The sequence below is a fragment of the Pogona vitticeps genome, chromosome 2 (assembly GCF_051106095.1).
Source record: "Pogona vitticeps strain Pit_001003342236 chromosome 2, PviZW2.1, whole genome shotgun sequence".
In the NCBI taxonomy this organism is placed as follows: Eukaryota; Metazoa; Chordata; class Lepidosauria; order Squamata; family Agamidae; genus Pogona; species Pogona vitticeps.
In genome coordinates this window covers 4,528,629-4,551,763 of record NC_135784.1, presented here as the reverse complement: position 1 = coordinate 4,551,763, position 23,135 = coordinate 4,528,629, and the positions used below count along the sequence as shown (strand labels likewise).

The 23,135-nt window shown below is 46.6% G+C and overlaps 2 protein-coding genes across 3 annotated transcripts in view; both read left to right on the top strand.

Annotated features, from left to right (window-relative positions):
• Positions 1 to 3,353, top strand: part of LOC110090810 (uncharacterized) — a 36,293-nt gene extending 32,940 nt beyond the window's left edge. Inside the window, exon 16 of the mRNA XM_078386427.1 lies at positions 1,827 to 3,353. Coding sequence (XP_078242553.1) covers positions 1,827 to 2,989 — 1,163 coding nt within the window. The 3' untranslated portion in view covers positions 2,990 to 3,353. The remainder of the gene's footprint in view (positions 1 to 1,826) is intronic.
• Positions 3,354 to 5,401: 2,048 nt separating this feature from the next.
• LOC110090805 (uncharacterized) lies at positions 5,402 to 16,990 on the top strand. Of its 2 annotated transcripts, none has more exons than XM_078386963.1 (5): positions 5,402 to 6,921; positions 7,355 to 7,475; positions 8,642 to 8,745; positions 9,138 to 9,264; positions 11,379 to 16,990. In XM_078386963.1, the coding sequence occupies exons 1-5, from the start codon at positions 6,526 to 6,528 to the stop codon at positions 12,773 to 12,775; spliced, it is 2,145 nt and encodes a 714-aa protein (XP_078243089.1). In that variant the 5' UTR covers positions 5,402 to 6,525; the 3' UTR covers positions 12,776 to 16,990. The 2 variants fall into 2 exon arrangements, with proteins under 2 accessions (XP_078243089.1, XP_078243088.1); XM_078386962.1 differs by having other exon boundaries at positions 5,404 to 6,921; positions 11,370 to 16,990.
• The last annotated feature ends 6,145 nt before the right edge of the window (positions 16,991 to 23,135 follow it).

Here is a 23,135-nt window from a genome sequence, read left to right as displayed (position 1 = left end):
AAGAAGGATGCTGACAAATGTTTGGAAGAGGGCAACCGGGATGATCAGGGGACTGGAAACCAAGCCTTATGAGGAAAGACGGAAAGAACTCAAGGCACGTTTAGCTTTGAGAAAAGAGGACAGAGGAGTGATAGGATGTTGTTGTTTAGTTGTTTAGTCGTGTCCGACTCTTCGTGACCCCATGGACCAGAGCACACCAGGAGTGATAGGATAGCACTTTTCAAATACTTGACGGGCTTCATTCAGAGGAGAGGCAGGGTCTGTTCTCAATCGTCCAAGACTGCAGGACATGTAATAATGGGCTCAAGCTACAGGAAGATTTAGGCTGAATATCAGAAGAAGAAAAAACTTCTGGACTTTTGGAGCAGTACGACAATGGAACCCATGACCTCAGAGGGAGGTGGGGAGCGCTCCAACACTGGAGGCATTCAGGAGAATCATAGACGACCACGTGGCAGATCTCCTTTGATTCATATTCCTGCACTGAACAAGGGGTTGGACTTGATCGCTTTATAGTCCCCTTCCAGTTTTATTATTCTTTGTCCTACGCAGACTCCCATTCCTAATTCTTTACTTTTTAAAAAACAAATTATTTCAGAATGTCCCCTTGCACCTTTTAGAATTCTGAAGGGCAATTTCCACTTTATTTTATTTTATTTTAATTTTTTTAATGCAATTCCCAAAGGGCTCTCTAAGACTCTTATAGGAGTTGCAGCAGCAGAAACTCGGATCTGCACACCCGTAGGTTGCGAGTCATTTACCTGCACCGTTCAATGTCTGAGGCTTTTGCTTCCTGTGGCTGAGCCATTTAAAAGGATAAAGGAAGCTGTCCCCGTGCTCCCTGGGAGCTGTTGTCTCTCTGCCCATTAGACTCTATAGGGAGTATCTCCCGAAGAACTACACTCCCATACAGCACAGCATCAGCAGCTTCAAAAAAAATTATTTGATTTTCAGTTAAAAAAACACACACAAAAAACATGCCTTTAAAAATTGGGAGGGAATGGAGGCATGAGAGTAGATACAGTGGAGGCCCGCATAGCGAGGTTAATCCGTTCCAGATTAACCGTCGCTATGGGGAAACATCGCTATACGGAACGGAAAAACCCATTCGTTTAATGCGTTCCAATGGGGTCCAAAACTCACCGTTCTGCGATGTTTCGCCATCCGGCCGCCATTTTCGCACCCTTGGTAAGCGAGGGCAGGGTGCGTAAACACTGCGCACGGCCATTTTGGGCGTCCGACAGCCATTTTGGAACCGCCGATCAGCTGTTTAAAAAAAATCGCTATGTGAAAATTGGTAAGCGAAACGCTTACCGATCGTCGCAAAGCGATTTTCGGCCATAGAAAGCATCGGTATGCGATCGCATTAGCGATCCCAAAAAACGGATAGCTATGCAAATTCGTCATTAAACGGTGTGCTTGTTATGCGAGGCACCGCTGTATGTCCTTCTGGGTTCTGACAGATGTCATGTGCAGCCCTGGGACCTCTGTAAGTCCCACCTGTCCACCTCCTGATTTACACTATCAGGGCAGAAGCTCCCAGATATACATAGCAAGAAGAGGGCTAAGCTCTGAACTGCCTATCATAGAACTGTAGATTAAGACGAGATATCGGAGATCATCTAGTCTTATTCCTGCAGATGCAAATGCTCCCTAAAGTCCCCCCAATGTCCAATTTGAGATTAAAAACCTCCAGTGGATTCACCTATAAAGACCCCTTATAGAAGGTAGGAGGTCTTCCTATCATTGATTTTTGTGCCAAATCTTGCCATATTCCAGGTCTGTACTGGGTATGATCCCTGATAATCATCCGTTCTTTCTTCCAGCTGAGAGGGAAAAGGAGGATTATGCTGGACCCTGTTCAGAAAGAAACGAGCCTCGGAAGATGGAGGAAATCTTCGGAAACCGAGAGCATCCAGAAACGCAGGAGAAAAAACTAATAGAGCAGGCGAGGAGTCATTCTTGGCCAGAAGATCACGTCCGTGAAATCCTGGTTCCCCAGGAAAAGCAAAAAGCAGCCAGAACGCACATCTGCCCGGTGTGCGGGAAAGGCTTCAATCGCAAATCAGACCTTAATGTGCACTGGAGGGTACACACTGGGGAGAAGCCCTACAAATGCCCCGAATGCGGAAAGAACTTCAGGCAGTTTGCGAGCCTCTCGTCTCATCGGAGAATTCACACCGGAGAGAGGCCGTACAAGTGCGCCGAATGTGGGAAAGGCTTTTACGACAAATCCAGCCACCTCATCCACCAAAGGATTCATACGGGGGAGAAACCCTACCAGTGCTTGGTGTGCGGAAAGGGCTTCCACCAGAGCTTCGGCCTCACTTCCCATCAGAGGATCCACACGGGAGAGAAGCCTTACGTCTGCTCCTACTGTGGGAAGAGCTTTTACGACAAGCCACACCTCACGCGACACCAAAGGATCCATACCGGGGAGAAGCCCTACACCTGCGCGGAGTGTGGGAAAAGCTTCAGCCAGATAACGAGCTACAATTCTCATCAAAGGATCCACACTGGGGAGAGACCTTTCGTCTGCTCGGACTGCGGGAAAAGCTTCTACGACAAATCCAACCTTTTGACGCACCAAAGGATTCACACGGGAGAAAAGCGATATAAATGCCTGGAGTGCGGGAAGACCTTTAGTCAAAAGAAAAGCCTCACTTCCCACCAGAGCATCCACACGGGGGAGAAACCGTACCGCTGCCTGGAGTGCGGGAAAAATTTCAGGCAACACACGGACCTCGCCTCGCACCAAAAAATCCACACAGGGGAGAAACCCTACCAGTGTCCGGAGTGCGGGAAGAGATTTTACAGGAAAGCTGACCTGAACAGGCACCAGAGAACTCACACAGGGGCAAAAAGACCCATCCTTGCCTGGAGCGTGGACATGGCCTCCGATGGTGTATCCATGCTGCGTCCTCTCGGTGAATTTACACAGGAAAACCAATATATAACTCCCGAGATTAAGCAGGAAGTTTACTGTTAAGCCCTCCCTGCTTAAGGCGTCAGAGAATTCACATGAAAAAGACCTTATTTCCTCTCACTTGCTCTTTATCTCAAAAATATTTGCTGCTTGTTTCCATCAGACTCAGTGACACAAACGTGAGGATGATGGCGAAACGCAGTGGACAAAACAGAACTGTCTCTTTGTATTTGTAACCCTTTATAGCCTTCCAGGTGTTTTATGGGTCCTGAGTCAGTCCTATCCTTCCTTAATTATTATTAATCAACCAGCTTACACCAGTTTTGGGGTGTGTTTTTTTTACTTTGCTTTAATTTTATGCCTTTATTTGTGTTTTCTTGCAAAAAATAATATACATGTCTGTTGGGAAGTCTCTCTTTAGACTGAACTTGGGGTTGAATCCTATCCTGCTTTTCCAAGGGGCCGTAGAATCATTGAATCGTGAAGTTGGAAGGGGCCTACGAGGCCATCAAGTCCAACCCCCTGCTCAAGGCAGGAATACAGATCAAAAGGGTATCTGCCAAATGGTTCTCTTAAGCTTCTCTTGAAGGCCTCCATGGTTGGAAGGTTCACCACCTCTCCAGGTCACGGGCTCCACTGTCGTACTGCTCTAACAGTTAGGAAGTTTTTCCTGATCTTCAGCCGAAATCTGGCTTTCTGTAACTTGAGCCCCTTTTTGCATGTCCTGTACTTTGGGATGATCCAGAACAGACCCTGCCCCTCCTCTAAATGACAACCTTTCAAGGCTTTGAAAAGTGCCGTCCTATCTCCCCTCAGTCTTCTTTTCTTGAGGCTAAACATGCCCAGTTCTTTCAGTCTGATCCTCCTGGTCGCCCTCCTGTGAATTGGTTCGAGTTTGTTAGCATCCTTCTTGAAGTGCGGTGTCCAGAACTGGACAGAATCCTCAAGGTGAGGCCTAACCAGAGCTGAATAGAGGGGGACCAGCACCTCGTGGGATTTGGAAAATATACCTCTGCTTATGCAGCCTAAAATAGCATTTTCCTTTTTCGTAGCCACCGCACACGGTTGGCTCGTATTCCCCTCCCGTGCAATTCATAGTCACATTATATCAGGCCCTCACGAGTGGTAATTATGGGAGCAGGTCTGCCTCAATAGCAAATTAAAAACAAACAAATTAGCCTGGCGTTCCATCAGCAGACAATTCTTGTTTAGGCTTAGAGGGTAAGAAAGAAACAAGAATATCCTAAAATCAGATCAGACAGAGGAGCCTTTTTCCATCCTGAGAAATGGAAAATGCTCGTTTCTTGAAAAAGAAAAATGTTTTAATGCCAGTTTATAGCCTCCCCCCGAATTCCCCCCTTCGACAAAAGTTCACAGATTGGGTCCAGAGACGTCTCCCTTAAGAGAGAGTCTCACAGCACTCTGCACATGCTTTTTGAGGGTCTTGTGTGGCTGTTCAACAAATAAAATATTATTGCTTGGGCACAACCAAGAAGCAAAAGGTTTATTCCTCTTGCCTCTTAATAGAAGAGGCACCCCGGTGCCATACAACCCGTTTCCAGAGCTACAATAAAATGAAGACGTAATTTCATTTAAAATATTTTTACATGATTTTATTGTTGGATAATGGGCAGTATTTATTACATTTTCATTCCTCTATTGCCCCATGCTGTAGACTCCTAAATCCTCCATCCTTCTTTGTCCGCAGAGCATAGAATCATGAAGTTGGAAGGGGCCAATAAGGCCATTGAGTCCAACCCTTGGCTTGAGGCTCGAAGACCGATGCACCTTTGCTTAATAAACGGGTGGGTTGCTCTTGAGACCCGGATCGGAGCCCGCAGGCAGATGTATTTTTATTTTTGCATTTTCTACAGGGTGTCCAACTGGGCACGCTGTTGAGCAGCTGGGCCTCTGGGCGATTTCACAGGTGGTCAGAACCAAGCATCTCTTTTTGCGTTACGCAAACTCTTCCGGGAATTAAACCCAGACAAGGAAAAACATACACACCAAAACATGGGGGGGCGCCTAAAATCGGTTTTCTTCTTCCAAATGAAAGCTTTGGATGTGAATGCACCCCCACCTCTCTTCTCTTTTTTGGGGGGGAGGGGGTGCCCCAATGTTTCTGGTGTTTTATTCTTATTTTTGTCTGGGTCTGTTTACACAGACCCAAGAAAAGGGTCCTACGGAGAGCCGGTCTTGCTAAAATGAGAACCTCTTCATTGGTGGTGGGTGTCGTTTGAGGAGCGGGGGATTCTGGGAGATGGAGTCCCCTCCCAAAGGGAAGACCTCTTCCCCCCACACACACACAGATTTCCACCGCCTCCCCGGCTGCGGCCGGCAGTGGGACCGGGAGGGCGCGCGTGCGCAAAAAGCGCTCCAAGGCGCGGAGGCGGAGGATGCGTGTTGTTTTGTGTGTTTGTTGTCTTGCAAGGGAAGGCGGCGGAGGGAGGAGCAAGCAAAGGCGAGCGGGGGCCCGGGGGGGAGGATCCCACCAGCATCACTCATTTTGCGTCCCACCCACCCCCCTAAAGTGCTGCTTGCTGGAAAAGGTCGGGGTGCAGCAGCAGCGAGCGCTCTGTCTCTGGACACGGGATCCTGGGCACGTCGGAACGCCTCCCGTGCAAGCGCCCGCTGGGTGCCAAAAAGGAGACGGGGAGGGGCTCCCAACCATGTCAACCCATGTTCTCTCATTTTACACGTGAGTAGGTGGAGGCGGGTCCTGTGTCTGGAAGAGAGACGCGAGAGGGTGGATCGGGCAAACCCCAGCTGGGTTTATCCCGCAAAAGGGGAGGGGAGAGGGAAATTCTCGCTGTCCCCGCCGCCCCCTTGGGGGCTGCTTGAGATCCTGGGAGGTGGGGCGGCGGAGGGGGGGGAGAGCCTTCCTTGCAGATGCCTGACAGAAAGCGATGGGGAGGAAAACAAGAATTAAAAGAGGCGCCCACCCTACAGAAAATCCAAAATTCGTTGCTGGAGGAGTTTCTTGCTTAGAAAACTAAAATACTTTGTTATGTGCTGTCAGGTCGTCCCCGAGCTCTTTAGAAAGTGCCTTTGTCAATGCTACCGATCCCTCCCCCTGGAGTTCCCACGGCTGACTAGGAATTCGAACCCAAGCCTCCTGCCTCCCCAGCTGACACTCGTTTTTAATTAGAAGGGAAGCTGGGATACGGAGCCATCCCCATTCAACCACAGGGACTCACTTTGGGTTTTCTTTTTCTTTTTTCTTTGTTCAAGTAATCAAATGTACAGTATGAGAAAACTTTTTCAGGAGCATTTAGGACCCCGAACATCAAACGTTCAGGGACGTGGAGTACAAACCAAGAACGCAGGTATGAAGTTGCCTGTACTTGTGAAGGACTGTGTCGGGGTGAAAAAAATATATCCCATTTTCCGACGGCTGGCAAAGGTAAACTGACTCTTGAACATCTCACAAACCCTGAGCCCCCCGTGGTGAGAGGCAGGGTGGTGTAGTGGGTGGAGTGGCAGGCAAGGAACCAAGGGACATGGGTTCGAATCCTTACGCAGCCAGGGAAAGTCAAGGTGGCAAGGAGTAAAACCTCAAAGGCTTCAAAAAACTAGAGCACCAGGAGGGGAGAACGGAGATGGAGGAGCAGAAAGCAGCTGGCCGTGAAGCAGGAGGAGGCCACCACGTCAAGGAGACTGTGAACAAGGAGATATTAGTGGTGGGGGCAGCTGGCCCGGATCTACACTGCCAGCGGTTCAGGAACGTCCGCTACCAGGAGGCCCAGGGACCCCGGGAGATTTGCACCCAGCTCCACCACCTTTGCCACCAATGGCTGCAGTCTGAGAAGCGCACCAAGGCGGAGATGCTGGACCTGGTGGTGCTGGAGCAGTTCCTGGCCGACCTGCCCCTGGCGATGGGGAGCTGGGTGCGAGAGTGCCAGGCAGAGAGCACCTCCCAGGCGGTGGCCCTGGCCGAAGGCTTCCTCCTGAGTCAGGCGGAGGAGGAGGACAAGGAGCGGGCAGCGGAGAAGCAGGTAATTTCTCTTGAGAAAGTCATACCAGCAGGCCAACCTTTTCTGCATGGGGAGATGCAGAAAAGGGGGAGCCCCCAACATGAGTAGGTGGATCGAGCCCTTCCCAGTGGATTATGATGGAGCTTTGCTACGCAACACAGCCTCCTGTGCAAATTCTCCAACCATGGCAGCCGTCAAGATACAGCTGAGATATTTCCCTTTTCCCCAAGTGGGGGTTGGGGGGGGGGAGAATGAAGGTGATGTTCTGTTCCAGGTTCTCTTCTGCCCAACTTCTTTCATGGCTTTGCTTACCTCAAAAGCACAAGCTAGGCTTTAAAAAGTACACACAGGGTTGAAGACATTCGAGAAATTTTATTTTTGCAGTTCCCATCCCTGTTCAGTCCCCTAATACCATTCCTTTGTGTCCTACCTGCCCCCCCCTCTCCTGCTCCAGGTAAAAGAGAATTTATTCCCAGGGGCCCAGTATTCTCCAGAGGCGGTGAGCGCTCTATCAGATCCCATCCTGAAATTGCTGTTCAAGTGGATCATGCTGGGGCAAGACACCACTTTCCTCGGTGAGGATCAGCCAGTTCCCGCTTCTCTTGGGTGACGGATGCCCATGAACTTGGCCTTTTGAATTCCATTTCTCCCTCCCTGTTAATTTTTTTCCATGTTAAATGTTTTTTTAAAAAAATCTGACAAATTTCAAAAAAAGCTTTGTTCCCGTGTGTGTATGTTCCGTGCCATTAAGTCAGAACCAGATTATAGTGTCCCTAATAAGGTTTTCAAGAGAAGTGAGATATTTAAAGAGTGGCTTTACCAGTTCTTCTCCTCCCCCAACCCTGGGAGCTTCCATGGCTGAGTGGGGATTCGAACCCTGGTCTCCAGAGTCCTAGTCCGTTACTCTTATCCACTACCAGCGGTCCCCAACTCTTTTTGGGGCGCAGACTGGTTGAAGGGAGCGAGCTCCATGTGCGGGGGATGCCCCCCTGCTCGCGCAGTGGGCATGTCATGCTCACGCAGTGTGTTGCACCTGCGTGGGTGACACGTCCCCTGCGCAAACATGACACACTCACCGTGCATGAGTGCGGGGGGGGATCCATATCCACAGCCTAGTTCCAGCAAGCCCACGGAACGGCACCAGGATGCGGACCAGGGGTAGACAACTCCTGCACTACACCACACTGGGAGCCTGTCCTGCCTCTCTCTCACAGACACACCAAGTAAAGGAGGGTTTATGCTAAGTATTCCCTCGTTGCAAGCACTGTATCACAGGGTTCCCCAACCCCTGGTCCACGGCCTGCTGCCAGTCTGTGGCCTGGGCTGAAGATACAGATCTGCCACCCACCCACCCCCACATGTACTCCCCCACACACAGCCCCTTCGCGCATGCGTGCAAGTGCTCCCAAGTGCCCCTCCGCCCTTTGCGCATGCAAACAAGTGTGCATGCCCCGCTCCTTCGTGCATGCGCGCTGTGCATGGGGGCATGCACCACCTTCCCCAACCAGTCTGCGGTGTTAAAAAGGTTGAGGACCACTGCTCTATCACATCCCATGCAGAAACTGCCCTCTTAGTGGCTCCTACAGGTGCCCACAGCAAAGGCTTTAGAACAGTGTAAACAATCCAGAAACTTTTGAAATTACGCACCAAAATAATTTTGGAAACAGAGGGATTTTACTCCGGGAATTAAAATGCAAGCCGTTTATTGATCCCCTGGACATTTTCTCTGTCCTTCTCATAGGAAATGGAGCAGCACTTGTAGACGCTGGGATGGTGCGGTGGGTTGCTTCCAGGTTTTCGCCTCGTGATGGTGGGGCAGGATCAGCTTCGGCAGAGACCCAGAAGGTCAGAGAGGCAACTTTCAAGGTCACGGGGGGGGGGGGCGGGAAAGGTGTCTGGCAATTATAACATTCAGAAGGCTTGCACGGTGGCTGCAGCCCCCCCCCCCAAAAAAATTTGATTCTGCATTTTGTTTTGGCTGTGTGTTGCAGTTTAATTCTTTCTTATAACAAGAATGTACTGTTTTTTTAAAAAAAAATCTGCATCCATGAGCTTCTTGAGTCATAGAATCACAAGAGTTGGAAGAGATCACAGGGGCCATCGACTCCAATCCCCTGTCAATACATTAAAACTGGCTCTACATGAATTTGTTTGTTTGTTCGTTTGTTTGTGAATTCGTTTGTTTGTTCGTTAAGGATATGATAATCTCTTCTTTCTTTCTTCCTTCCTTCCTTCAGCATATGGGGATCTGTGAGGAGGTAGCTGTGCATTTTACAGCGGAGGAGTGGGCGCTGCTGGATCCGGATCAGAGGGCCCTGTACTGGGAGGTCCTGCTGGAGAATTACAGGAACGTGGCGTCGCTGGGTAAGGGCTCTGTTTCTGCTCTGAGGGCATAAAAGCAGATAAAATGAACAGGGCCCTCTTCCATCCTGGCATCCTCTCAGACGCGTGGGTGCCCGTTCTTGATGAACGGCTCTTTTTGTGGGGCTATTGCTCTACATGTCTGACAGGCCACCAAATAGAGCGGAGCAAGGTCTCTGCCCCAAAGACAGTGCAGTCTAAATATGTCTTGCCTGGATGAACTTGATAGGAACTGTGATGGACCCAGTAAATCAACAGGATTTATACAGGAGCCAAATCCTCTCAGCAGTTGGCTCGGTGGGTCTTCTCTGCTAGGGACTACCCGTGGCATTGAGGCCCTTTTGTCTATTTTATTTTACTTTATTTTATTTCATTTTGTTTTATTTCTATGGTACATTTCTTCTAATTGTGGAACCCAAGTTGGTTCACCATTCATTCATTCATTCATTCATTCATTCATTCATTCATTCATTCATTCATTCATTCATTCATCCACCTACCTACCTACCTACCTACCTACCTACCTACCTACCTACCTACCTACCTACCTACCTACCTACCTACCTACCTACCTACCTATTTTATCTGTATACCACCCCTCTGGCTGCCAAGGCCACTCCGAATTATGAAAACAACCCAGTGACAAACACAATAAACGATTTTATGTTCAAAACCATTAAACGTGCTCTGGTCCATTGGGTAACAGTCGGACACGACTAAAGAACAAAAGACAAAAATTATTTTAAAAATCGGGAGTGATCAAAGCAGCTTTCAAAAGCTTATTTGTTTAGTTCATTTTTTTAATGACACCTTTCAGTGGACTTAAAAAGGGGGGGGAGCTCACAGGACAGAGAAAACAAATAGGAATTTGAAGCAACGACAGAAATTAAACTGTTTAAAGGCACCGGCTAGTTACAGGCTGAGATGCATGAGAGGGTGGGGTTTTTTTCTGGCCTATTGAGGGGACCTTTTTCTCCCTTTGGAAACTGTTTTTTGGGGGAAAATAATTAATTTTTAAATTTAAAAAAATACAGTGCAACAATAAGAATGGGTAGTTTCCCTGGAGGAAACAGGCTGCGGCTCACAAGTGTGTTGTTGTTGTTGTTGTTGTTGTTGTTGTTGTTGTTGTTGTTGCTGCTGCTGCTGCTCTAAAGGACACTTTTTCTATTTTGGAGTATAAAGCTCTAAAAATAATGGAAAAACTCTCCCCCCCCCCACTTCTTCTGAAGATGGATTTAGCTGACCCAGTTTATGGCCCATTCCCAGTAGAGAGCCATCTAGGTTTATCAAGAGATAAGAGAGTGAGCAAGCAAGGGAGAGAGAGAGAGAGAGAGAGAGAGAGGTGCCCAAGGCCACATTGAACCATATGACAGGAGAGGTAGAAAATAAGGTATAACTCTGCAGTTGCATGGCTGCTTTTTACTGGCATTTCGTTTATAATGATTATAATGGGAACTTTCCACTTATATTGGAATTGGCTTATTGATGTACCACAGTAGTTCCCAACCGTGGGTAATCCAGATGTTGTTTGACTGCAACTCCCAGAAGCCTTCCGGGCATTTTTGTCAAGAACATCTGGGGATCCAAACTGGGAAATATTGATGACAAGCAAGCAAGAGGTGTGTCTTCCTGCCTGCCTTTGGATTTAGTTTTCTTATTTTTAAATTTAGAAAAATTAGAATTCTCCGCTTGAATGTGCTTTTTGGGAACAGCGTGGCCTTAAAATCCAGGATTTACATGGATCCCTTCTTCCTGTATATGGTTTAATCGGAGTTCAAGGCTGGGGTCAGCTCCAGAAGGAATCAAGGTGCTGGGCTTTTTTTGGTCCCAGATCACTTTCCTTCTGGGTGGTGGTCATTTATTTATTTTATTTATTTAACTTATATGCCGCCCATTCTACCCAAAGGTCTCTGGGCGGCTTACAACAATTAAAATTCAATTAAAATACAATGCAAAATGCCTGGCATGATCTTGTGATTTAAGATTTCTTCTGAGATCGGAGGAGAAGCCACCACAAGCTCCATGTCTACACCTAAATTTTATTTATTTTTTCCCAGATATGCCAAAGACAATTTCTTTCTCTTTCTCAATTCCGTTCCCTTCCGCAGGGCTTCCAGTTCCCACATCTGATATCCTTTCTTGTCTGGAAAAAAGCGACGGTCCGTTCGTGGAGGGGAGCAAAGAAGGAGAGACGCCTGACGTTTCAGCACCTGTGGGCGAAAAACCCAACAAATGTTGTGAGTGTGGGAAAGGATTCAGCACTCAAGGAAACCTGACGGTACATAAGAGGATCCACACGGGGGAGAAGCCCTATGAATGCTCTGAGTGCGGAAAGCGCTTCACCCAGAGCATGTACCTCAAGAGGCATTGGATGACCCATGCAGAGGAGAAGCCGTACAAATGCGCGCAGTGTGGGAAGGGCTTCAGCGACAAAAGTGGCTTCAACCGGCACCAAAGACTCCACGTAAGGGAGAGATTTTACCACGGCTGCTCCGAGTGCGGGAAAAGCTTCCAGAACAGAGCGCGCCTTGAAAGGCACAAAATAATTCACACGGGGGAGAAGCCCTATAAATGCTTGGAATGTGGGAAGCAGTTCATATATAGGTCAGACTTTTGCCTACATCAAAGAGTCCACACGGGCGAGAAACCCTATAAATGCACGGACTGTGGAAAAGGCTTCAGCCAGAGCGCACACCTTAGAAGACATCAAATAATACATAGAAAGGAGAAGCCTTATAAATGCCCCGAGTGTGGAAAAAGCTTCACTCAGAGAACCCACCTGAGCAGACATTTGAGAAGCCATATAAGAAAGAAATCCTATAATGGCTGCTCAGAGTGTGGGAAGAACTTCCTCAGCGCCACACATCTTGAAAGCCATCAAAGGCTCCACACGGGGGAGAAGCCCTATAAATGCTCGGAATGTGGAAAGCAATTCATATACAGCTCAGACTTCTATTTACATCAGAGAGTCCACACGGGGGAGAAACCCTATACATGCGTAGAGTGTGGGAAGAGCTTCAGCCAGGCCTCAAACCTCAGCCGGCATCAAAGAATGCACGCCGAGGAGAAGCCCTATAAGTGTGCTGAGTGTGGGAAGAGCTTCAGCCAGAGAACCCACCTCAACAGGCATGAAGGGATCCACGCCAGGGAGAAATCCTATAGTGGGAAAAGTTTCCAGAATCGCATCCAGCTGGAGAGTCACAAGTGGAACCACACAGGGGAGAGACCTTATAAATGTTTAGAGTGTGGGAAGCAATTCATGTATGGCTCGGACTTCTGTATACATCGAAGGATCCACACCGGGGAAAAGCCGTACCAGTGTGCCGAGTGCGGAAAGAGCTTCAACCGGGGCTCAAACCTCCACAGACATCTAGCAGTACATGCAGAGGAGAAGCCCTATAAATGTTCAGAGTGTGGGAGGAGCTTCAGTCAGAGAACCCACCTCAATGTCCATCAAAGGATCCACAGGGGGGAGAAGTCCTATAAAAACTTAGTACAGTGGTGCCTCGCATAATGATTGCCTCGCTTAACGAGGAAATTGCTTGACAATTAGGTTTTTGCGATCGCAAAGCGATGTTTTAAATGGGTTTTTTTCGCATTGCGTCGATCAAAATAGCTGATCATCAGGTTTTCAAAATGGCTGCCCGCTGTGCTTAGGGACGGATTCCTCACTATACAGGCACCAAAAATGGCCACCGTATGGAGGATCTTCACTGGACGATGAGTTTTTAGCCCATTGGAATGCATTAACCAGGTTTTAATGCATTTCAGTGGGTTTTTATTTTCGCGTTACGATGTTTTCGCTCTACAGTGATTTCGCTGGAACGAATTAACATCATCAAGTGAGGCACCGCTGTATGTGGAAGGAGCTTAATTCAGCATGCTTATTTCACATCTCATCCAAAAATCATAAAGTAGTTCTGACCTGTCCTGGAATGCTGGAATTAATTCATCTGGAACGCAACCTTTCTTTGTAAACCCAGGAGAAAAATATTACTGTTTTTGATTCATTATGCAAATATTCATTAGCCATACCACAAAAACCCAAATAAAGATTTCGAGAAATATTAAGCTAAAATGTTCCTTGCATTTATTGTAGAAATATTTTGATGAGGGTTTTTCTTTTATTTTGAATGGAAGGATTCCTTTCTAGGTTGACGACACTCCGATACGCCATGAGAGGAAACCATATGGGAAAACAAGCAAGGGAGAACAAAACAGAATGGAAACGTGGTTCATGTTTCGATCCCAATCACCAACCGCAAATGGAGAAGCCCAAACGTGTAACCATTATGGGAACACTGCATCACCTTCACATCCAAGCAAACATACACATTTTATCCAAGCAAAGTGACGCCCTAGGTTTAGCGTCAAAGATGGTTACCATAATCGAATGAGATATGCCAAATGTTCAAGATGGGTTGCAAAAAGAAATAGGCATACAATTCCATGCCATCAAGTCCCTTTTTTTTTTAACTTATTGCAGTCCCGGTAAGAGTTACAATAGTAGGTTCAGAGAGCGCTTTCCCATTTCTACTCCCCAGAGTTTCCACGGTCCAGCGAAGGTTTGAACCTGAGTTTCCCAGACTCTGTCCATTTCTACTCTACTCACAACACATCACACCATCTCTCCATCGAGGGTTTTTGAGGTATGTGAAATGTCTTGACGAGTGCCTTACCAGTGCCAGACACCCCCAGTGAATTTCCCTGGGTGCATTGGGATTTGAACCCAGGTCTCTGCGTCCTATGTTCTGTCCGTTACACCCCACCGTTTCTCAGTGAGGCTCAATCTCCTTGCTCTTGCTTTATGAACTCTTTGGGACTTTTCCATAGACAGAGCAAGCCCTCTTGTGTTCCTTGAGCGGAAGCCCAAACTGAAGGGACTGGCTAGACCAAAGCTTCCATTCACAACTGCCTGGGCCTTCTGGAGAAGCAGGGAGTGAAGGGAGGGCTCCTCGGCTCCCGGGCCTCTCTGCTCCCACCAGAGCATCAACCTTTGTCAAAAATAGATATCCTGACCCCTGCACAAAGCAGATCACGGCAAATACGGGCAAGAAAGAGACCGGCCAGGGTCTTGCTGTTTCTGGCCAGTGGAGGAGGGGGCTTGATAGCCCCTTTCTCCTCCCCCCTCAATTGCAGGGGGCCATGGCTGGTCAGAGAGGGAGCGTGTCTATGTCTATCTATCTCCTACTGTGGAGCTGGGCATGTGTCTTGCTCTGTGCTTTAACATCCTGATGAGCCCAAATTTGTGTTGCAACAGGCGATGAGAATCAAACTGCATGTATTGATCAGTGTATGTGTGTGTGTGGGGGGGGTGTTTCTATAGATCTTCTATTTGTAAGCTGCCTATGATGACTAGACAGGCCAGGAAAAGACCAAGAAGCCAAGAAGGAGGAAGACGGACATCTGAAGACAGTTCTTAAGGCTTGTGGATATCCAAATGGGCCTTTAACAAGCCAATGTCCCAACCCAGGAGGACCATGGAACAGTCTGCGATCCAGAGCCGATGGTCATTCCTTACTCGGTGGGTGTGTCTGAAAAGCTCCAAAGGATTGTGGCGTCCACCCTCGTGCCCCTTTTGCTTGACCTTCAAGCCTCAGAACACAGGAAGGCAAACACTCTCCTCTTTAACACTGCTGCCACCAGGTGATCACTAATCAGAAAGATTCAGGTCCACACTTCAAGTTCCTTTAAATAAATCTTTGGTTTATTGATTGCAGAGATTCATAAACATCTTCAGTAGTTAATCACACCTAAATTTCCCAAACTACACACTCTATTACTCTGTCTGGCTTTTCTCTCCTGCCTGACTCTTACATTTCTCTAACTGACTCCCTGACTGACTCAGGCTCCGCCTCTTATAGCATCTCCTTCGGCTCCGCCTCTCATCAGCATTAATATGCATGAATCATTATTACATAACAAACATAGACCATTGCATAATATAACATGAACTATAGACCTAATAGATAGAGAACACTACAAGAATTTTTTTTGGTAAACACCACATAGCTGTGCACTTCAAACCCACAAACACACTAAAGCAGAGACTCATCCACCCAAAAGACAGGACAACAAAAACACAACAGGAGCAATATAGTTTATGGGGTCCGACACAAAGAAGAGTGTTCAGAGCTCTACATTGGAGAAACCAAACACCCACTAGACGAGAGAATGTCCGAGCACAGGAGGGGCAATGGCTCAGGACCACAATCCGCAGTTCCTTCGTTTGAAGGACAAAGGACACTCATTGGATGACCAAGATGTAGTCATTTTGGACCGAGAAGATAGGTGGTTTGAGAGAGGGGCTGGGGAAGCCATACATGTGCATATAGAAAATCTCTCGCTCAACAGGGGTGGAGACTTTAGACACAATCTGCCTCCTATTGCTCATGCAATCCTTTCATCCATCCCTAGAAAGAACAGGACTACACTTACCAGAAAGACCACTGTTAACAACCAACCCATGACAACAGGTGGAGAAGGACTGCAGAGGTGGAATTATCCTTCACCCCCAGTCCTTGGTCCATCTTAGGAGCCTATTCAGACCAGAGGGAAGTGAAACCAACGTGGAGGATCTATCAGGGGTCTCCTACCAACTTTCCTCAGACTGAAGAAGCTACTTGGAGGAGTAGCAAAAACGTTTCAACCTAATAAGAAAGAAGTCCAATCGCCATGACTCAACTTCAAGATAACCTCACCTGGAGGACTGAGAATCTTCACAGATATATACCTTTCCCTCGCCATCATAAGTGCACGTGCCAATAGGGAGTAGCTGTTGGTGGTTTAGGAGGCTGGTCAACCAGATGAAAGAAAAGAAAGCAAGGGTTTTTCCTTTTCTTCTTTTGTAGGAAGAGAACATAAGACTGAGGTAGTGGTTGTTCCTGGCTTGTTCTCAGTTTAGGTCAGCATCTGGGACTTAATGTGAGAACAGGGGCTTCAAGACAAGCAAGGCTGGCCGTCCTGCCCTCACCTGAGACCTGATGCCTCCCTCTGTCTCTCCCTTCCCTTGGGAGCCAGCCATGTCATTGGGCTCAGTGTTGGGAGGGTGGAGGAGGATGCCCCCGCCTTTTGAGTCCCGCTGCTTTCCTCCTTCAGGGACTTCCCTCCACCCACCCCTTCGGCCCACAGCAGCCACCTCTTCCTCCTCTTCTTCCTAGCACTCTGGCTGTCACTGAGACCAGCAGATGGCCACTGGCAGTGTTCAATTTGATTTTGGCCACCATGCCTCTCATCAGCCCCTTTTTGGTCTGGTCTGTTCAGCCGCATAAGACCGCTCTGCCCCCTCGCAGAGGTTGGTAATAATCTTGTTCTAAGCAGTGGTAGCTCTTGAGCTAAGACCCTCGGGTCAGCCTTTTAGGATCTTTGGGGCAAATATTAGCCATTCTCTCATCCCTAGTCCCTCCTTTTTGATTTTCCTACTCTTGAAGCAAATTGAGATGCACAAGACAATTATTTAGCAAGGTTGTCATCCATTTACCAGTTTGAATCTACGGAGGGAAAACCATGATTTCTCTACGTTGACATTATGCTGCATCGTCTTGCCTGCTTCTTGCTTTTGGTGCCTGTTATGTGCTGTTGGTATCTGGTTTGTTGTACACATGTCTTATGTCCTGCCTCCTTGTATTTATACTTCTCTTAATTTTCTTACATTTCCTCTCAGTTCTCAACAACTGAACCTTGCCAGTGCAGCAAACCACTAACCTATTTAAAAAATCTCTTAAAAGTTTATATGGAAATCTCTATTGCTTTTGCTAAGTGAGCAAACTCAAAAGGGAGAGATAGCTATGGTAGCTATTTGCTTCTACATTAATCCACTTGAATACAATCCCACTAGGTAAGCAGAATGCTTATAAAGGAAACTGGAGGAGTACCAATTTGCTCTAATTGTACTGTATACTCCAGTACTCTGGGAATTTCATGGTCTAGCACTTTTTTCCAAGGCTCTCTCCCCCCCCCCCCCAACACAATGTTTTCATTTCCTTACCAATATTTACCACATCCAAAATCAAATATCTACCTAGGAAAGAAATTCTTTATGAGGAATGTTATTTTATGTTGATTTTGCTTCTCTGTGTTGATAGCTGGGTCTCTTGCACTGATTTTTAGCACACTGCTGTTCAAATCACATTTTGTTAAGCCCAAGATACATTTCAGGTACCATTTTGACACTCCTTGATTCTTTTATCACTATATACCAAAAAACATTTAAAGCTTGATATTCAGGAAGTGCTATTTTTTTCCTCCTTGCTTAATGTAACCTTCTCTTTTAACGTGTTGTTTACCAGTATTTCTCTAGAATGGCAGTTTCCTAACTCTTAATTACCTTTGGAATCCCACTTGTCTTACCTTCATTAGGAAGACTGCAACATATGTGAACATTTAGTTAAGAAAACCATTAACATTTCCCTGTAGCAGAGTAGGAACATTGATGTATGGTTAATCCTGTAAAACACCCACCCAAAAAGGAGTTCAGAAGATACCACAACCTCTAATAAGGAAGTCACCTTCAAGATATCTCCTCCTAATAAGGAAGTCACTTTCAACATATCACCTAGACAGGTGTCCTAGAAGAACATGGGAGACCAACTGTATGTTTCCTCCTTAGCGAAACAGGAAAGGGAGACTGATAGACTCCTGAGTTATCCATCTTACAAGAGATGTAGGAGGAAGTGATCAGTGTCAGACGGAGAAACTTCCTCACCTCCTCTACTCCCACATCCAATTCTGGCCATTCGAGTGGGATAAGTATGCTAAGAGATGATGCTTCCATGAAGCCAGGCCAAAAGAACTTTGGGGTCTAAATATCTCCATTTCATCACCAGGCTGTCATGGGGGGCATAGCTGAATGCTAGCTTTCTGTAGTTCACATATGACACATCATCATGGATTGGGGCTCTGGAGATAAGAATAGGCCCCCCCTGAGGTTGAGAAATGGTAACAGCAGAAAAATCAGGGATAAGGAGGAAACTGCTCAAAGTACCTCTTTTTCTCATGTTCTAAATAAGAGGACATTTCTGATATTTTCTGCCTCTCAGTCTGGCTATGTCCAAAGAGACATCTGAGTGACTGGTAAGTTTTAGTGTTAATTCAACCATTTTTCATATCTAATGTCCAGTATTCATCCTACTTTTTGATGTCTACTACTTTTGATTCATCCATTCAAGGGTCAGAATCTTGTTGCATAGCCAGGCCTACATAACTTCGTCTTGTGCAAGCTGTTATGAAAGTTGTATTGATTTGAAAGTCATATCCAGTAAATAGTTCAAGGGGCATAGTGTACATTCTTTTGTGTGTCCGGTGTATAGTTTTTGTGTGGATTGTTGCGTAATCAATTGCTGCAGTTCACTGTGCAACTGGTTGCGCAGTGTGGCACTTGGCCTGCGAGGTATTACCTCTCTTTGAACATACCCTGGCATAACTTTACACTATACCAAGTCCACTAGGATTTCAGCCACTTTTACCTAAAAACAATGACACCAGACACATAAGCTTATTGTCCTACTATATAGTTTTAAATCACTGTATCCTTCATACAGATTTTGAATTTTATTTTATTCCCCAAAAAAGTAGAATCCTGAAACAAAAAAGGCAACTCTCTAAAAGAAGATTTAATATTTTCCATCTAAAGTCTGGCTTCACCTAAAGAGCAAAGGAAATGTGACACCATAGTTCTTCCAGAAAATGTCTATTGGAGCCTTCATTGAATTCTGTCTAATGTTCTCCCTTTGATGTTAGTCACATTTTCTCCTTTTAGTGCCTGTGAGATATATTGATTTATAATAAGCCTTTAAGGGGAGGGAAAAAAAAAAAAGAAAACAGCGTATTGATCAAACCAAAGCAGTACCTGGGGAAAACTATAATATGAATGTTAATAATACCACTCAGACATCTAGTGGGTATATAATATTAGACACTGTGGCATTCACCCTTGTGACCCTTGCTTGCCCTTCTGTCACAAAGGCTCACATCGTCTTTTCCTCTCGCTGCCACCAGTGAATTACCTCAGTCCACAATATAAACAATGTGTGTCAGGGCACTTGTCTTGTGAACACAAACAGAACTTATTTATTGAAGTGAAGCAGACTGAATAATAACAGAAGTCCTTCAGATACACATTATACACAAGCAACAGTTCTCTCAGTACATACTTCTTTTCTCTTGCTATATCATTACCACCTTCTCTACCTACAGTGGTGCCTCGCTTAACGAGGATAATCCGTTCCAGTGAAATCGCTGTAGAGCGAAATCGTCGTTAAGCGAAATAAAAAATCCCATTGAAATGCATTGAAAACCCGTTCAATGCATTCCAATGGGCTGAAAAACTCACAGTCCAGTGAAAATCCTCCATAGGGGTGGCCATTTTCGGTGCCTGTATAGCGAGGAATCCATCCAAAAACACAGCGGGGAGTCATTTTACACAGCGGGTGGCCATTTTGAAGCCGCCAATCAGCTGTTTTAAAAATGTCGTAATGCAAAGAATCGGTTCCTGAAGCAGGGAACCGATCACCGTCAAGCGAAATTTCCCTATTACAATATCGTTTTGCGATCACAAAACCAGCTTTCTCTCAGTATTTGTTTCCTCTCTCTCTAACAATCCAGCCCTTATTTCTGACTCCTCCTTCTCCCGCCAAACCTCATATAGCTGCTGACTCCGCCTCTCCAGTCCTCTCATAGACTCATGCAAATCAGCTCATGAATATGAATAGCATGAGTGACGTGGGGCATCGTTACATTCCTACCCCCCAAGAAAAAGTTTGTTTCATGAGGGAAAACCTTACAGTTTACTGCATTTGAGAAGGCTTTCACGGCCAGGATCTAATGGTTGTTGTGGGTTTTTTGGGCTTCTTGGCCGTGTTCTGAAGGGGGTTTTTCCTAACGTTTCACCAGTCTCTGTGGCCATGGGCATCTTCAGAGGACAGCAAACTGTCCTTTCTCCTCCACCGGGCACCTCCTCCGCTGCTGCAAGCACAATCGGGGCAGCCCTTTGGGAGGAGCCAGGCTGTGGGGAAGGCTGAAGCCAGTCCTCAGTTTGCTGTCCTCTGAAGATGCCGGCCACAGAGACTGGCGAAACGTTAGGTAAAACCACCTTCAGAACATGGCCAAGAAGCCCGAAAAACCCACAACAACCTTACAGTTTACCCTTATGAACAATGGAACATACAGGGAACATTGCATACAAAACATCATCATCATAATATGCTTACCAGTTATGTTCTAAATCATATACCATATCTTAACATATAACACTTTATATTTACCATATATTTATACATACCAGAGAGTTCCAGAAAAATATCTACTTCTGTTACATTGACTATGCAAAAGCCTTTGACTGTGTGGACCACAGCAAACTATGGCAAGTCCTTAAAGAAATGGGAGTGCCTGACCACCTTATCTATCTCCTGAGAAACCTATATGTGGGACAGGAAGCAACAGTTCGAACTGGATATGGAACAACTGATTGGTTCAAACTTGGGAAAGGAGTACGACAAGGCTGTATATTGTCCCCCGGCTTATTTAACTTATATGCAAAATACATCATGCGGAAGGCTGGACTGGAGGAATCCCAAACTGGAATTAAGATTGCCGGAAGAAATATCAACAATCTCAGATATGCAGATGATACCACTCTGATGGCAGAAAGTGAGGAGGAATTAAAGCACCTTGTAATGAGGGTGAAAGAGGAGAGTGCAAAAAACGGCCTAAAACTCAACATCAAAAAAACTAAGATCATGGCCACTGGTCCCATCACCTCATGGCAAATAGAAGGGGAAGATATGGAAGCAGTGACAGATTTTACTTTCTTGGGCTCTATGATCACTGCAGATGGAGACAGCAGCCACGAAATTAAAAGACGCCGCTTCTGGGGAGGAAAGTGATGACAAACCTTGACAGCATCTTAAAAAGCAGAGACATCACGTTGCCAATAAAAGTCCGAATAGTCAAAGCTATGGTTTTTCCTATTGTGATGTATGGATGTGAGAGCTGGACCATAAAAAAAAACAGACCGCCAAAGAATTGATGCCTTTGAATTGTGGTGCTGGAGGAGACTCTTGAGAATCCCCTGGACTGCAAGGAGAACAAACCTATCAATTCTAAAGGAAATCAACCCTGAGTGCTCACTGGAAGGACAGATCCTGAAGCTGAGGCTCCAGTACTTTGGCCATCTGATGAGAAGAGAAGACTCGTTGGAAAAGACCTTGATATTAGGAAAGTGTGATGGCAAGAGGAGAAGGGGACGACCGAAGATGAGATGGCTGGACAGTGTCTGCGAAGCAACCAACATGAAATTGACAGAACTCCGGGAGGCAGTGGAAGATAGGAGGGCCTGGCGTGCTCTGGTCCATGGGGTCACGAAGAGTCGGACACAACTAAACGACTAGACGACAACAACATGCATAAACCTGCTGGTTTTCTATTACCATGTTTACTAGAGCAAACTTATTACTTTAAATGTTTAAAACAATCGATGCAATTATGAACATTCGCACTACTCACGTCAATACAAATCACATTACCTTTACATTAGGAGGAGAAGGGAGGAGCCGATCTGGCCTTTCTCCTTCACCGGGCACCTCCTCTGCTGCTGCAAGCACAATCGGGGCAGCCCTTTGGGAGGAGCCAGGCTGTGGGGAAGGCTGAAGCCGATCCGATCTTCCACCCCCACCATCCGGCGCAGCGCTTTCGGAGAGGCCTCCCGGTGGGGGGGGGGGAAGACTGGATCGGCTTCAGCCTTCCTTCCCCGCAGCCCGGCTCCTCCTGAAGGGCTGTCCCGATGGTGCTTGCAGCAGCGGAGGAGGTGCCCGGTGGGGGAGAAGGCAGGAGCCGATCTGGCCTTTCTCCTCCACAGGGCACCTCCTCCGCTGCTGCAAGCACCATCAGGGCAGCCCTTTGGGAGGAACCGGGCTGCGGGGAAGGAAGGCTGAAGCCGATCCGATCTCCCCCCCCCCACCATCGGGCGCAGCGCTTTCAGAGAAGCCTCCCGGTGGGGGAAAAAGACCGGATCGGCTTCAGCCTTTCTGCACCACCGCCCGGCTGCTCCCAACATCGCTAAGCGAAAATCGCCCATAGGGAACATCGTTAAACATAGCGTAAGACCACTCCAAAAAAGCCATCGCTAAGCGAATTCTTTGTTAAACGAAGCATTTGTTAAGCAAGGCACCACTGTATGTACTTTCTTAATAAAAGTAACTGATTTCCATTGCTGAATTAGTCCAGTCTCTTTTTAAAACACTTTTACTGTTTTCTTTTCCCAGTATTTTTCTGGGGTACTGTCTAGCTCTCAATCGGCAGCTAAAGATAGCTACACTTTATCTGGCCTCACGCCAGCCACAATGTTTCTTGGTCTGAGACAATCTTCTTGCCTCCAGAAACAAAACAAATTCTATTTTCAAGCCTCTGCTTTTTATTTTCCTATCACCTCAGATCCGCTCTGACTGTGGCTTCCACATTTTATCCACCAGTGCTCCCTTATCTCCCAGAGCCTTGGATTTCAAGCTAACCCACTGGGTCTTTTCAAATCCTGAGGTAACAAAAAAAGAATTTTTCCTTTAGAGTCGGTTCCTATCTATAGTTCCCCCAGATCTGCATTCAAAAGCTCCGCCACCAAAATTTTCCACAAAAGATCTAACACGTCACCCACTTCTTCACCACAGACCTCTGACTAAAAAGTACCCACGACTCCAGAAAATTCGCTTTTAAATATTGGCTTCACTGGATTATTTCATATCCCGCCGCTGCATACCAATTCTGGCATTCACCCTTGTGACCCTTGCTTGTCCTTCTGTCACAAAGGCTCATGTCGTGTTTTCCTTTCGCTGCCACCAGTGGATTACCTCAGTCCACAATATAAATGACGTCTGACAGGACAC